Source organism: Notothenia coriiceps, unplaced genomic scaffold (genome assembly GCF_000735185.1).
Source record: "Notothenia coriiceps isolate Sejong01 unplaced genomic scaffold, NC01 NC01_scaffold00024822, whole genome shotgun sequence".
Classification (NCBI taxonomy): domain Eukaryota; kingdom Metazoa; phylum Chordata; class Actinopteri; order Perciformes; family Nototheniidae; genus Notothenia; species Notothenia coriiceps.
Genome location: NW_011357523.1, coordinates 194,021 through 206,350, shown reverse-complemented (window position 1 = coordinate 206,350; position 12,330 = coordinate 194,021). Strand labels below are relative to the sequence as shown.

The following is a 12,330-nucleotide window of genomic DNA, read 5'->3' as shown; positions in this document are numbered from 1 at the left end:
CACGGTGATCACTGGCGGGGAGGACAGACAGATCGTCTTCTGGAAGCTCCAGAGTTAAAAGGACGCTTTCTTCACAATCCATCTGCTGAGGAGATAAAAACCTCTCTGGACTAAACCGGCCAAGTATCTGACTTCAAACAGAGACTCACTAAACTGTTGAGGAGCTGAACACGTCCAGTATCACAGAGCAGTTTTCTCCTAGCTGCTCTCAATGCTAAACCAAACAAAAGGTCATACANCCGGCCAAGTATCCTGTAGACGATGACTATCTGACTTCAAACAGAGACTCGGAGAAAACTGCTTTGATACTGGACGTGTTCAGCTCCTCAACAGTTTAGTGAGTCTCTGTTTGAAGTCAGATAGTCATCGTCTACAGGATACTTGGCCGGTTTAGTCCAGAAAGGTTTTTATCTCCTCAGCAGATGGATTGTGAAGAAAGCGTCCTTTAACTCTGGAGCTTCCAGAAGACGATCTGTCTGTCCTCCCCGCCGGTGATCACCGTGGAGCACAGCTTGCTCATCCACATGGCCGTGACAGCACCTTTTACAGGAGGAACACAATATGCATCATGACCTTATCATTTCTGGAAGTACACAGAAAAGACCTACTTATTTGATGTCACATTTAGCATTAGAGCTATTGGTACAAATCATGCACATCGACATTTAACCAGGTAGCTGTACCTGAGTGTGCGGGGATCCTCTTGGTGACTGTGTTGCTGAGCAGGTCCCACAGCAGGAGGTCCCCTGACCCCCCCCCACACAGCACCGAGTTCCCGTCCCAGCAGAAGCACCTGAACCCACAGCAAGAACTCCTTTTGAGCTGCAGCATATATCATATGTTCTTATTTCAATGGGCTACAGTTGTTAAGAGCTTACGCCCAGGCTAGACTAGGCAACGTAGAGACTAATTCAACGTAATATACATACGAGGAGAACATAAACTTACTTCAATACAAATACATGAAACAAATACTCAGTTGCGTACGACTGAGGAGCTGAAATCTGCCTCTCCTGCTCTTACCTCTGCTCCTCCTCAGCTTTCACAGACGATATCACCATTCCTGTCTGGACGTCAGTGACCTTCATACAGGAGTCAGCGCCGACACTCAGGACGTGTCTGCTGTCTGAGGACACAAGTGTTGATTTGGAATGTATAGATCTATCATATTTTCAACACTATACTATGCCGTTTTTTATTCTTCACATTTTCGCCATTACGTTATTTCTCAGATTTCTGACATGCTTATACTATGCAGTTTTATTGTATGGCGACATAGTATACTATGTGGAAAAAATACAAAAAACAAACAGTTTAGTATGTCGATAAGAATGACAAAAACGATCCTATAGGCGCGTTCCCACAAAGGTTCCTCAGAACTACGATTTAGTTGCGTTCACACCAAAAAGTCCCAGGAACTAAATTAGTTCTAGAGAACCTTTTTTACCCCCTTTTCAGTCCCTGCTAGAGAGCAGGGACTTTCGTGGGAGAAAAAGGTTCCTATGTCTGATTGGCTGAGCGGAATGCAAACCACGCCTCGTCAAACTCCCAAAAACGTTTTTGAAGCCGCCATTTTATTATCCTCGCATTGCATTATTAGCATTAGCATTAGCCCAGTGCAGAAACGCAGAGAGACTAACTTATGACAACACAAAATAAAGCATGGGAGCGGTGGAGATGCGGAGGTTCTGGCCGTTTTACTCGGAAGGCTTCAGTAGAAGCTGCTGGGAGTCCCAGCAGCTTCTACTGAAGCCAGTCCCCAACTCCGGGGACTTTGGGCGGCAGTATACGCCGTGAAGTTGTTTGCGGCCTGCCAGTAAACCCAAAGCAAAAGAAGAAGAAGTGACGTCAGCGGCTTCATTTGCCTAATCCACCCCCAGGAACTCATTTCCGGTGTAAACGCGATCTGTACTTAGTTCTCAGGAACCTTTGTGGGAAAAGTACTTGGTGAGAAAGCGCCTTATGCCTTTTTTCCATATTTTCAACAAACTATACTATGTCGTTTTTTTCCTATATAGTAGTCATTTTGTAGAAACCAGGCATAGTTTCATTAAAAATGACAGAAGAGCCATGGTGAAAATCAGCGGGCTGGTGTAACACCCACCTGGACTGAAGGCCGTGTGGTGGATGGTCCCCGTGTGGCAGTGGACCTGCTGCAGGGAGGTGTAGCTGCTGGTGTCCCAGAGGCTGACCGCCCCGTCTTTACAGCCCGACACCAGCAGGGTGCCCGCTGGATTCAGACCAATGGTGTTCACCTGCAGGGAGACACACGTGCATGTTTTGAGTGCTCTCTACTACCTTTCAGTGTTTGGGCTTTGATCCCAACACGTTTCAGTTCCTCTTTATGAATGACAGCGATAATAAATAATAAACTTGTGCTTCAAAATGCAGTGCGAGCGTCCACACTCACCCCAGCATCATGTTCCAACTCGGCCAGTAACTCAAACTGGGATCTCTTGTGATTGGACGAGCTATCAGAAGGGCATTGCCAGACCTGTGAAACAAACAGCAATGGTCACCTCTCTCTTAGACACAACACAAAATGAATTCATGCACATTGCTGTCATGTTGTATCACTGCCATTCTTCCCCGACTCTCAATCTTTCTGAGATTTATGTTGCCTGATAAATCCATTGCTTTATAAACAGCATCACTTTTTTTACCTTGACGGTGGAGTCCCAGGACGCCGTGTACAGCCGCTCATCAAACCAACACATCTCACTGACAGCGTCGTCATGGCCCATCAGAGTGTCCTGCCGCCTGCCGTATGGGATGGAGTAGAAATAACTAAGGGAAGAGAGACATATGGATCAGTGTGTGGTCACGCAGATCCTTTTGATATCATTTGTCCTTGGATATTATACATACACATTGTTGTCCCAGGAAGAACACACCACCGTTTTTCCATCAGCCAACATGAGACATGATGATAATGCCTGAAAGAAAGCCACATCGTTTATTGTTCAGAGAGTTCAAAATGTTTAGAGAGATGGTGAAACGTAAATACAGCTGCATACTGTACCATGTTAGAGAAGGACATGCTTCTTTGGAAGTCCTTCAACTCTTTGGAAAACATTTTAAGGGTTGAGTCTGGAACAAAGAGTCATACAGCTGAGTATTGCTGAGTCCAACAGTTTGTTTCCCCACCAATGAGAAAACACCCATTTCAGTTTAAAATAAACTAATCAGAGGATTTTTGAACCAATCTGCTATTTGTTCTCCCTTTCTACTTGGATGAACTAATTCAACCGTTAAGTGTGGTCTTATCCCCTGTGAGGTTCTTACTGGGATGACATCATTTTGCACCATAATGGAGGAACCCCAACGGGCCACTAGAGGGAGAAGAGGCCATACATTGAGCAGCTATAAAACCACTTCCCACAATGCCACTCAAATGACTCCATAATGAAACTTAGGGATGATGTTACCCGTTTAAAATTACACAAACTAGTTATTTGTTACAGAGTTAAATCTTAAACCATTATGGACCAGAATTTAACAGGTGAAACTAAACTGAAGAATAGTATTTTGGTCCTTCTTGCACCTCTGATCTATATATTCTCCTGACCTTGGGATGTGGAGAATATAGCTGCCCCGTCCTGGGTCACAGCGATGCCGCTCACAGCCCTGCACGTGACACAGAAAGACTCAATTACACGAGAAAGGGCATACGCATCCAGAAGGAAACGTGCAGGGGGGGGGTTAACATAACAGTCACACCAGTACATTTAGCAAAGATGTATTCAAGCAGAAACCTGTCCTCGACTCACACTCCTCTACAAATGTCTTCACAAATATTATTTTCTGCAGCTGCCGACCCGATACTAGCTTTGCATGCACTTCCTCTTGCTTGAACCAGAGCTTTTCTCAGTTATATGTGGACTAGCAGTTCAACCTGGATGCCTCCTGACTTACTCTTTATGGATCTTGTGGCTGGAGATGGGTTTCAGATTTCCGATGTTCGCCCAGGATAACTTCCTGCTCTCCTCCGTCAGGTCTTCAAAGGACGAGTCCTCACTCTGAGAGGCTGCAGTAGGGACAAAGAGGACATCTTTATCAATGCCTGGTGGTGGATGCAGCGCATGCCAGTCTACCATTATGCCACTAATACCTGGAAATAAATGAAATCAGCCGTACTGAGCAGATTATTGCATTATTTCTATTTCCTTGTAAAATCAGCAAAGAAATGATTTAGGTCGGTTGAAAATGTTTGGACACACTACATGTTATTATTAGACACATGTTGTCTATGATTTAAGTGCTTTAATGACATCAGTTTGCATGTACCCACCCTCAGAAGAAGAGAACTACTCTAATCTTACGGGGATGATTCACTGAAATACAATGCCTCCCAAACTGCACAAAACTAGAGCTGCATTTACAGAATACTCAGACTATCTGTCTTCTCCAGATAAAGCCAGGAATCAACATCGGCAGCAGACCATGCAGCACTTTGCACGGTAGGTTCACAAGGTTTTTCAGTTTGTGTGTGATTGTACCTGGAGACAGGTCGCTGACAGGTGAGTTGCTGCTGGGGCTTCGGGTCATGTTGTGAAACCGGGGGGTGATCCTCTGAGGGTGAGGGGTGGTGAACAGCTGTTTGGGCGTCTGGCCGAACTCCAGGATCTGTGTCAGCATGGCGATCCTCTGGTCAGGGTCCTCGATGCTTCAGAGAAATGGAAAGTTAGATCAAAGAAATAATGACAAATATCTTTAATAATACTCACGAGTGGTTTTCCATGTACCTATCACAGTCTACACCTCCTTCATAGGTCAGAGGGTGAAACACTGAAAAACAAAGAGATGAATGTGAGCTTTTTCCACGTCTGGTTGGTTTGATTTGAAAGAAACAGCTGCAGGTCTCTTCACCATTATGGGCTGCGAGAGCTTCACTGCCTCTCTGCTTGAAGCCGAACACCAGGTCGATCCACTCGTGAAGGTGCTCCGACACGTACTGACTCTCCAGCGCTGTCTTGTGCTTCTGGAGGAAATCACTGGTATCTGGAGTCAAACAGGACACAGTGAACGTGAGAGTTTTAATATTTGGTAGAACAACAGAGACAAGAGTATACCATAATGTTGTCAGCGGGTGTAACAGAGATGACATGCACACCATGAACAGATGTGAGGAAGTTACCTGAGGCCCAGGGCGGGACAACAACATCCCCGACCAAGCTCCCGTTCTGTCTCCTCCCCAAACCAAGATTACGTTTGTTTTCCAGGAAGCTGCAGTCATTCCCATAAAACTCTGGAATCAACTGCGAACCAGGAAGAACATTCATACAAAAACATCCAACTAATTCTTAGACAGAAACCATTGAAGACACCATGTTTTTCTTGGTGAATACTAAAACACACAAACTCTTAACTTCTAGAAAGATATTTGTTTTCATATAGTGTCTAAGTGACATTTACATAAGTCATGTTTTACCTCTTTGAAGTCTGTTGCCCCGTCTAAGCAGTTTTTCCACGTATCACCTATGCTGTAAGAAATCCAAGAGGGTCACACTCAAATGGAAAATGTAAGCAGTAAATATGCAGTGTTATTATTTACAGACTAAATATAAATAGAATACTCAATGTGTTTGTACAGTTTCAGGAAATATCTTTATCTATATTTGAGTGTAACATTGTTCCAGATTGTCATTATTCCAAAACCAATAAATGAGGGGGAAAATACATAGGCCTGATGTTTAGATGATATCCTACAGGTCATGGTTATCAAAGTGGAGTAGATACCTATTGAACATCCGATCTGGGTGGTCGTAGCGGCCGTTCTGGAGACACAGCATGTGCTCAGGGGCTGAGGGGCAGAACACAGAAACAGAGATGGCATTTAAAGTCAACCGTTTCCACGTCTTAAAAAAGATTTTCATTAGAAATGACCCAAGCTCTTTTTGTGTAATTGGTTTTTAGATTCCTGCAGAAATACATAGTTAACAGCTGTAGTGAAAGAGGCTCAATAGAGATGAAAATAACCCAAGAAAAGGCAATGTAACGTATTATGTATTGTTGTTTCGTTTGTCTTGGTCTACAGAGTTTTTTCTACAGCCCAAAACAATGCGAGATATAAAAAAGAGGCTGCTGGATGAATCAGAATATCTAATAGCATTAGGTTTGAAGCATAAAGAAGTCTTTGAGGTTTACATGTTGGTTAATGAACTGACAGGCTTCACACCTCAGTCTATAACAAACAGAGACAGTATATTACAGAACAGACAAGCGTGCAGACCGTTCACAGCTTACACTGAATGGAAGCTGTGAATATAGAGTTTCATATACACTGTAGCTCTAAAGATGGAGGTGTGACGTACCGACTCGGACCAGGTAGAAAAGGACGTAGCCTGGAGACGAGTAGTGACTGCCGAACATGAAGCGGGGCTCAGGCATCCCTCTGTATCGAGACTGTGGACGAGACAACTCTGTTACTGATGCCCAATACACCCCTAAGTCTGCTACCAAGCAATCTCAGTTTTCCTTTGCTATATCCATATTTTAAATGAGGCATTCAATTGGGGTATAACCGGATCCTTTTTATGCAAATGAGCCTCATTGAAAAAACAGTACAATTCACAAATGTGCTTATGGTCACAAACAGTTACAGCCACATTGTTAGCACCTTCACTAAATGTACGATTCAGAGACTCACCAGCAGTCGGTCTAGTCGCTCTTTGTTCAGAGCTCCCACAGGTTTGCTCAGGTCCCTGAATGTGGCCTCGCTGGTCAGATCTGGGAAATAGAGGGAGAGTATAAGCTACGGATGTATGTATGTATATGGATGATTATAGCTTAATATCAATCCGTTACTATGACAACTTGATGATAAATACAGTAACCCTTGAAGCTGGATGCTTAATGAGCATGATCACTATAGGCACCTGCAGTAATATGTGCTGTTATTTATGAATCAGGTGACCCACCTAACTGGGGGCTGGAGTAGTCTGCGAGGACCCAGGGGAAGACGGGGTACTGAGAGAGGTCGTTGCAGCTGCGGTCAGCCAGGTTGTTGAGGTGGAGCAGATACTGGTAGTTGCTCAGATGGCCGCGCTGCCACTGCAGCATGTAGCTCTCTGCTGTGTGCTCCGTCACGTGGTTCTCTGAGTGAGGAGGAGGAGGAGGAGGAGGAGGAGGAGGAAAACAGAAATGTTAGAATGCATGTGTTTTCGGCTTTTACCAATAAACGCCAATATTTGTCATCATGGCATTTGCATCATTAAAGAGAGTTTTTAGAGAGCCTTTTTTAGGCCAGCTGAAATGAAAGCTGTTTGATGATAGGAACACAGACAAAGTCACATTTCAATCTATAAGACTTTCAAACTGTTGACCTTCTTGCTTTACAGACACAAGGCCGTGTAGGAGGAACTAGAGATATTGAGCTTTCTCACCCAGGAAAGTAGCGATGTAGTAGTAGATCTCATCTCTGTCAGCCGTCTTGTAAAACTTCAGGTAGATGTCGGAGCAGAAGTCATTCTCAGTACAGAACACCTCCAGGCCCTGGGTGAGACGAGACGCACACAGACACGAGGATTCAAATGATTTCGTCCGTATTATTAATGTACTAACTCCTCCCAGTCGTACGCACCAGAGGTCTGAGTGTATGCCGTCTCTTGTAAATCCTCCTCACTCTGTTGAGTCTGATCTGAATGACCTGCTCCTGGAATGACACGTCATATAAAACATGATATTATGACCTCAGCTCAATAAAAGCTCTCAACATGTCCACTCAGATGTGGCGTCTCACCGGATATCCATTGAGAGGCTGGAAGTAGAGGCTTCCATCCGTTATGCAGACGTGGCCGGGGTTGGACACCAGAGGCAGGACCATCTCCACGGCACACTCCATGTGAGGCTTCTCTGCCATGCTCTGAAAGCTTCACATCAGTCCCAACAGTTCATCATCCAGCTGCATACTCCAGCAGACACTTCTTAATCATTATGTCTCATTACAAAGTGTGCAGACAGCGATATGTGAATCAAAGCGGACATACCAGTTTTTGTCAAAAGAAGACCTCGCCAGGCGTGATTGTAAAATGGCGGCAATCTAGAAATACACAAGAACTGTGTGTTTGATCATGAAAGTTACCATGCTTTAACAAAAAGAACCATGCACTAAAGGAAAGGAGGTCGAGTGAATAAAGTACACTTTCATCATTCCACCATCTTTAAGACTTGAGAGGCCCGCTGTGTGTGTGCTTGAACTTTCAGTATTGATTGACTCACCATCGCAGTCTGGTCTCCAAGCTTCTCCAGACAGGACGCCCTGTGGAGCTGCAAAATGTATCAAGAGTGTAAATTAGCAGCAGTAAAAATCCAATGAATGCATTCCCCCTGTGTGGAACAGCTGTTTATTAAACACACTGCCCGGTTGCCATAACTCGGAGATATCATTGGATGTAAATGTACCTCCCAATCCTAGAGCCACAATTATGGAGGAAAAGCTACGTACCTGAAGGAATGTCTGAACCACATCTTCTGTTTTACTCCAATCTTCCAACTGGAACGTCACTTTCTTTGCCCCCTGCCAAAGTGATGAGAGAAGTGTTTCAATTTCATCTCTGAGCCTTTTCTGTTTGATCTGCTCAACTTATTGCCATGTTTCAGTTTGAGTGAGAGAATCAGCATGAGATCAGTACTTGTGCACTGATGACACATCACTGTAGTCTTCAGATGGCTGAGGTCCACATTTGATCTGAGGCTGTGAAAACTCATATGTGACTGACAGTATTCTGAAAACTACTTCAACTCCACCGGCAAAAACAGAGTATACCATAACACGTGCACAGACTTGCAGATTGGCATGGATGCATTTTTACACTAGAAACAAACAGACAATAAAGAGGAAAGTCCAGTCTGTGCAAACTGCTCCTGGCATTTAAACATCGTTATACATTCACTGACTCACCCTTTCATTTCTGTAAGGTGCTATGACATTGCTCTCCTTGATGTAGATAGCCTGAAATCAAAGTGTAAATGTTTATACTTTGTGAAGCTGTCATGACAAATATTCATTTATCTTTGTCCATATTTATCCCATTTGGTCAGCTGTGTTACATTTGAACGATGACCTACCTGCACACATGAAATAGAGATGACAGATGGTCTCGGACTATGAGGAAAACACAACACACACAATAAGTCATTACTTTACTTGGATTCCTTTTTTTAAATGGAAAGTTCCAACCAAAACTAAATCCCAAATTTAAAAAGTGAAATGGACATTTAGGCAACATAGAATAACTTAGAGCAAATGTGTACCAAACTCAACTCTCTGGGTTTGTCATCCAGACTTCATAGTGTGTTCTAAATCATCAAATATAGGTTGCTCATTTATTTGTAAATGTTGGTTTTAGAGTTGGTTTCCAAGTTTAGTTCCTAGTTTAACATTTGCATTCCCTTTTTTAAAGTTCCCAGACCAGTTCAACCAACTGAATCAACATCAGTGTGTTGACAGCGCTACAGAAGAAGAACACTCACTCATTGAAAGGGTTGCTCTCTCTCTCCACAAACTCTATCTTCTTGCAGTCTCGAAGAGGGATCTGCAGAAACAGAGAGGAGTTCAGGGTATAAGCAGGAACCCTGAAGTCATTATGTATTCTCTTCTAATCACAGCCTGTTCACTGCCTCTTTTGCAAAGCAGACGCACATTAAAGAATATAACCTCCATGCAAAACATGCAAATGGATAAAGTGTGGGCAAAACTGGCTTTGATATGAATAGAGCATGGGTTTCAGTATGTTGAACAGGGGCGTGTCCTGGACCTGGAGACATCCGGGGCTTAGCCCACAGTGGCGGCGCCAGAGATTTGTCTGGGGTAGCTTGGCGTGTCATAGAGGGTGCTCAAACATGTAGGGTTTCCCGTTAAGGTACCAGGTGCTACAGTGGACATTTCTACTGCAACACCCCCGCACGCACATTTTTATAAGTGGGAGTGGACCTCACATCCTCTAGGGGGGATCTAACCTCACCTAGGTGGGTTTGGGGGCATGCACCACCAGGAAGATTTTTTTTAAATGTTGAAGTTAAAAGCATCAATCTGGTGCACTTTGAGAGCAACATGAAGAGATCTATGGATACATCTCTCAACACCCAGATGAAACAGAAATGTAAACAGATTTACTTTTTGGATATTTTACAAATCACTCCCCTTTTAAGCTGTGTTTTTGTTTTACTGTCATATAGTATTTCATAACTGTTTTTCATTTATTCTGTTATTGTTTTTATAACTAGAATGATCATATTAAGGTGTGCCTTGGAAATCATCTTTTGCATAATAATTGCATTCGCTGTACACTGGAAATTACAATCCTGCCGTCCTCTCTAGTGTCACGATGAGGTTCAGGTAAAGCACGGTTAATGTATTATTATATTATTGAGGGAGAGTTGTCCGGGGCTACAGAAAAACTGTTGAAACAAACCTTTAAAATTGGCTCTGAAACATCCTCTGGATCAAATATGACAGATCTGGAGCAGACCTTGAACGAGCCTCTGACTTTTCTGAAAGGACAATAGCTAAATGTTAGCTTGTTAGCACTTTTAGCCAAATGATAAAACGACATTTATACTTTAAGCACTGCAGTAAAGAATCCTTCAAATACAACCCATGAATACACATATTTCAGAAGAAGCACTTTGTGTTGAAAAGTGGTGGGGACATAAGTGCTTGGATAAAATAAACATTATTAACATCAATAGAGCATTCACCGGGTAACTGCAGCGTTGGCAATGGCGTAAAAAATACAGCGTGCCGACTGGTACAAACTGGCATTATTATCACAGTAACATTTAATCATTTGTCATAAGGAAACTGCTTTTCACATAAAAACGGTTCCTTCACATCTTTGGAAACGTATTATACGACAATCAAACTAATATGTCTGCATAGTCTTCTTCTGAGTGTCTGGTGACTTTTCTTCAGTTTGCTCAAGACATTATAAAAGGATAAGATGTTGTTTGAACAGCTGCTCCTAACAAAACCGCCATAAGCTTAAAAGATTTGAGTTAATATTAGTACATGCAAAAAAACTGACAAATAAATAAAGTTCTACAAACATAGCTAACAGGATATGATGTATTATCTTGTTCCAACCACTATTAGGGTTTGCATCACAACATGGTGATGAAGATGATCACATATTACAGGAAGGTTGATATAAAAAGAAACTGGCGAACCGACATAGAAACTACATTCATATAGTCACATATTGTTAGGTGACTGATGCTACTAGAAGATACAGCATATTAGAGAATATGAATTACCTCTCCTTCTCTGAACAGGTTGTCACGTGGTATGCAGTGTGCTGTTCAAAATAATATTCCTCCAAATCCAACAACAGGAGGGAAAATCTACAGGAAAACAACAATATGTTTAATGTCAAATAACAGGAATCTACTGTAAAAGGCAGCTGGAGTGTTAACCCACCACTATACAAACATCTAGGATTAGTATAGGGGACAATACAACCACAACTCATTCCGGAAATCTGAAAAGTTGTTTGAGTGAATGTTTAATGCAAACAGTTATTCACTTCAGCTGAAACAGTGGACGCTTAATTCTTCTTCCTGACAAAGTAAAGCCACAGTAAAGTGCACTGAGTCTGGAAATCCAATGCCTCCCTTTAGATCAGAACCACTTTGAAAATGATTTTAAAGCTTTTAAGAGATTCTCTTCTGGTAAATGTGAAACATATAGGGTCTAAGAAGTAATGAAGGATTTGATCAATCAATAAGACTTTTTCCATATGTTCACAATGGCCACGATAATGTATTTTATGCACTTTGGTGGATATCTCTGTGGAGATATTCATATCAGTTGAATATAGATAGTGTTGCTTCTTTCAGGTCAAAACTAGCTTCGTGAGGATTTATATTTAAGGTGATATGGAGTCAAAAGAAGTTGTATGTGTTCAGTTGAAGGAGACATTGGACATATAACGGTTTGGTATGAAAACACTTATTAATTGCGTTATTAAAAGCACAGACTGAACTCCTGCTGCTAAGCGAGGCCGCTCATTGTGTCTTCAATAAAGAAAGTGCATCACACAGCTGACAGTGAAGCGCTCATTAGCGGAGTGGCCCAGCCTGGCGCTATAATGAGACTCAGCCACAGCCGAGAGAAACACCGGACTAAACCCACAGAATGACCTACACTTTCTGAAATAATGCTATGCCAACAGCAGGAGAAGCAGCACAAACCTTTCTTTAGTTCGTTCTTTCCTCTTTAAAAAAGCCATGACTGCACACCATCCTTTAAAGAAGTAAAGAGACACCGAGCAGTCTGTTCTGTTCACATCTCTGTAAACACGGAAACTTGCTGGATACCACGTGACGTGA

The 12,330-nt window shown here is 42.7% G+C and overlaps 1 protein-coding gene across 1 annotated transcript; it reads right to left on the bottom strand.

The window, feature by feature from the left end:
- Positions 1-287: 287 nt before the first annotated feature.
- nsmaf (neutral sphingomyelinase (N-SMase) activation associated factor) lies at positions 288-12,304 on the bottom strand. Its single transcript, XM_010783178.1, has 31 exons — positions 12,193-12,304; positions 11,257-11,343; positions 10,416-10,494; positions 9,475-9,536; positions 9,070-9,106; positions 8,903-8,953; positions 8,447-8,518; positions 8,221-8,268; positions 7,989-8,041; positions 7,742-7,871; positions 7,583-7,654; positions 7,386-7,494; positions 6,921-7,097; positions 6,650-6,729; positions 6,315-6,405; positions 5,740-5,803; positions 5,432-5,483; positions 5,138-5,258; positions 4,870-5,001; positions 4,746-4,788; positions 4,500-4,666; positions 3,916-4,027; positions 3,569-3,627; positions 3,023-3,090; positions 2,869-2,936; positions 2,664-2,787; positions 2,411-2,494; positions 2,105-2,255; positions 1,024-1,126; positions 684-793; positions 288-540 (listed from the first exon to the last, which is right to left on the bottom strand). The coding sequence occupies exons 1-31, from the start codon at positions 12,228-12,230 to the stop codon at positions 446-448; spliced, it is 2,739 nt and encodes a 912-aa protein (XP_010781480.1). The 5' UTR covers positions 12,231-12,304; the 3' UTR covers positions 288-445.
- Positions 12,305-12,330: the final 26 nt, after the last annotated feature.

What these genes read in the sequence shown, in the direction of transcription:
- nsmaf (XM_010783178.1), bottom strand. Translation starts at nt 12,230, where the DNA reads ATGGCTTTTTTAAAGAGGAAAGAACGAACTAAAGAAAG. An exon ending in GGCATACACTCAGACCTCTG is followed by an intron (nt 7,495 to 7,582) that starts GTGCGTACGACT and finishes CGTCTCACCCAG; the next exon opens with GGCCTGGAGGTGTTCTGTAC. An exon ending in CTACTCCAGCCCCCAGTTAG is followed by an intron (nt 6,730 to 6,920) that starts GTGGGTCACCTG and finishes TCTATTTCCCAG; the next exon opens with ATCTGACCAGCGAGGCCACA.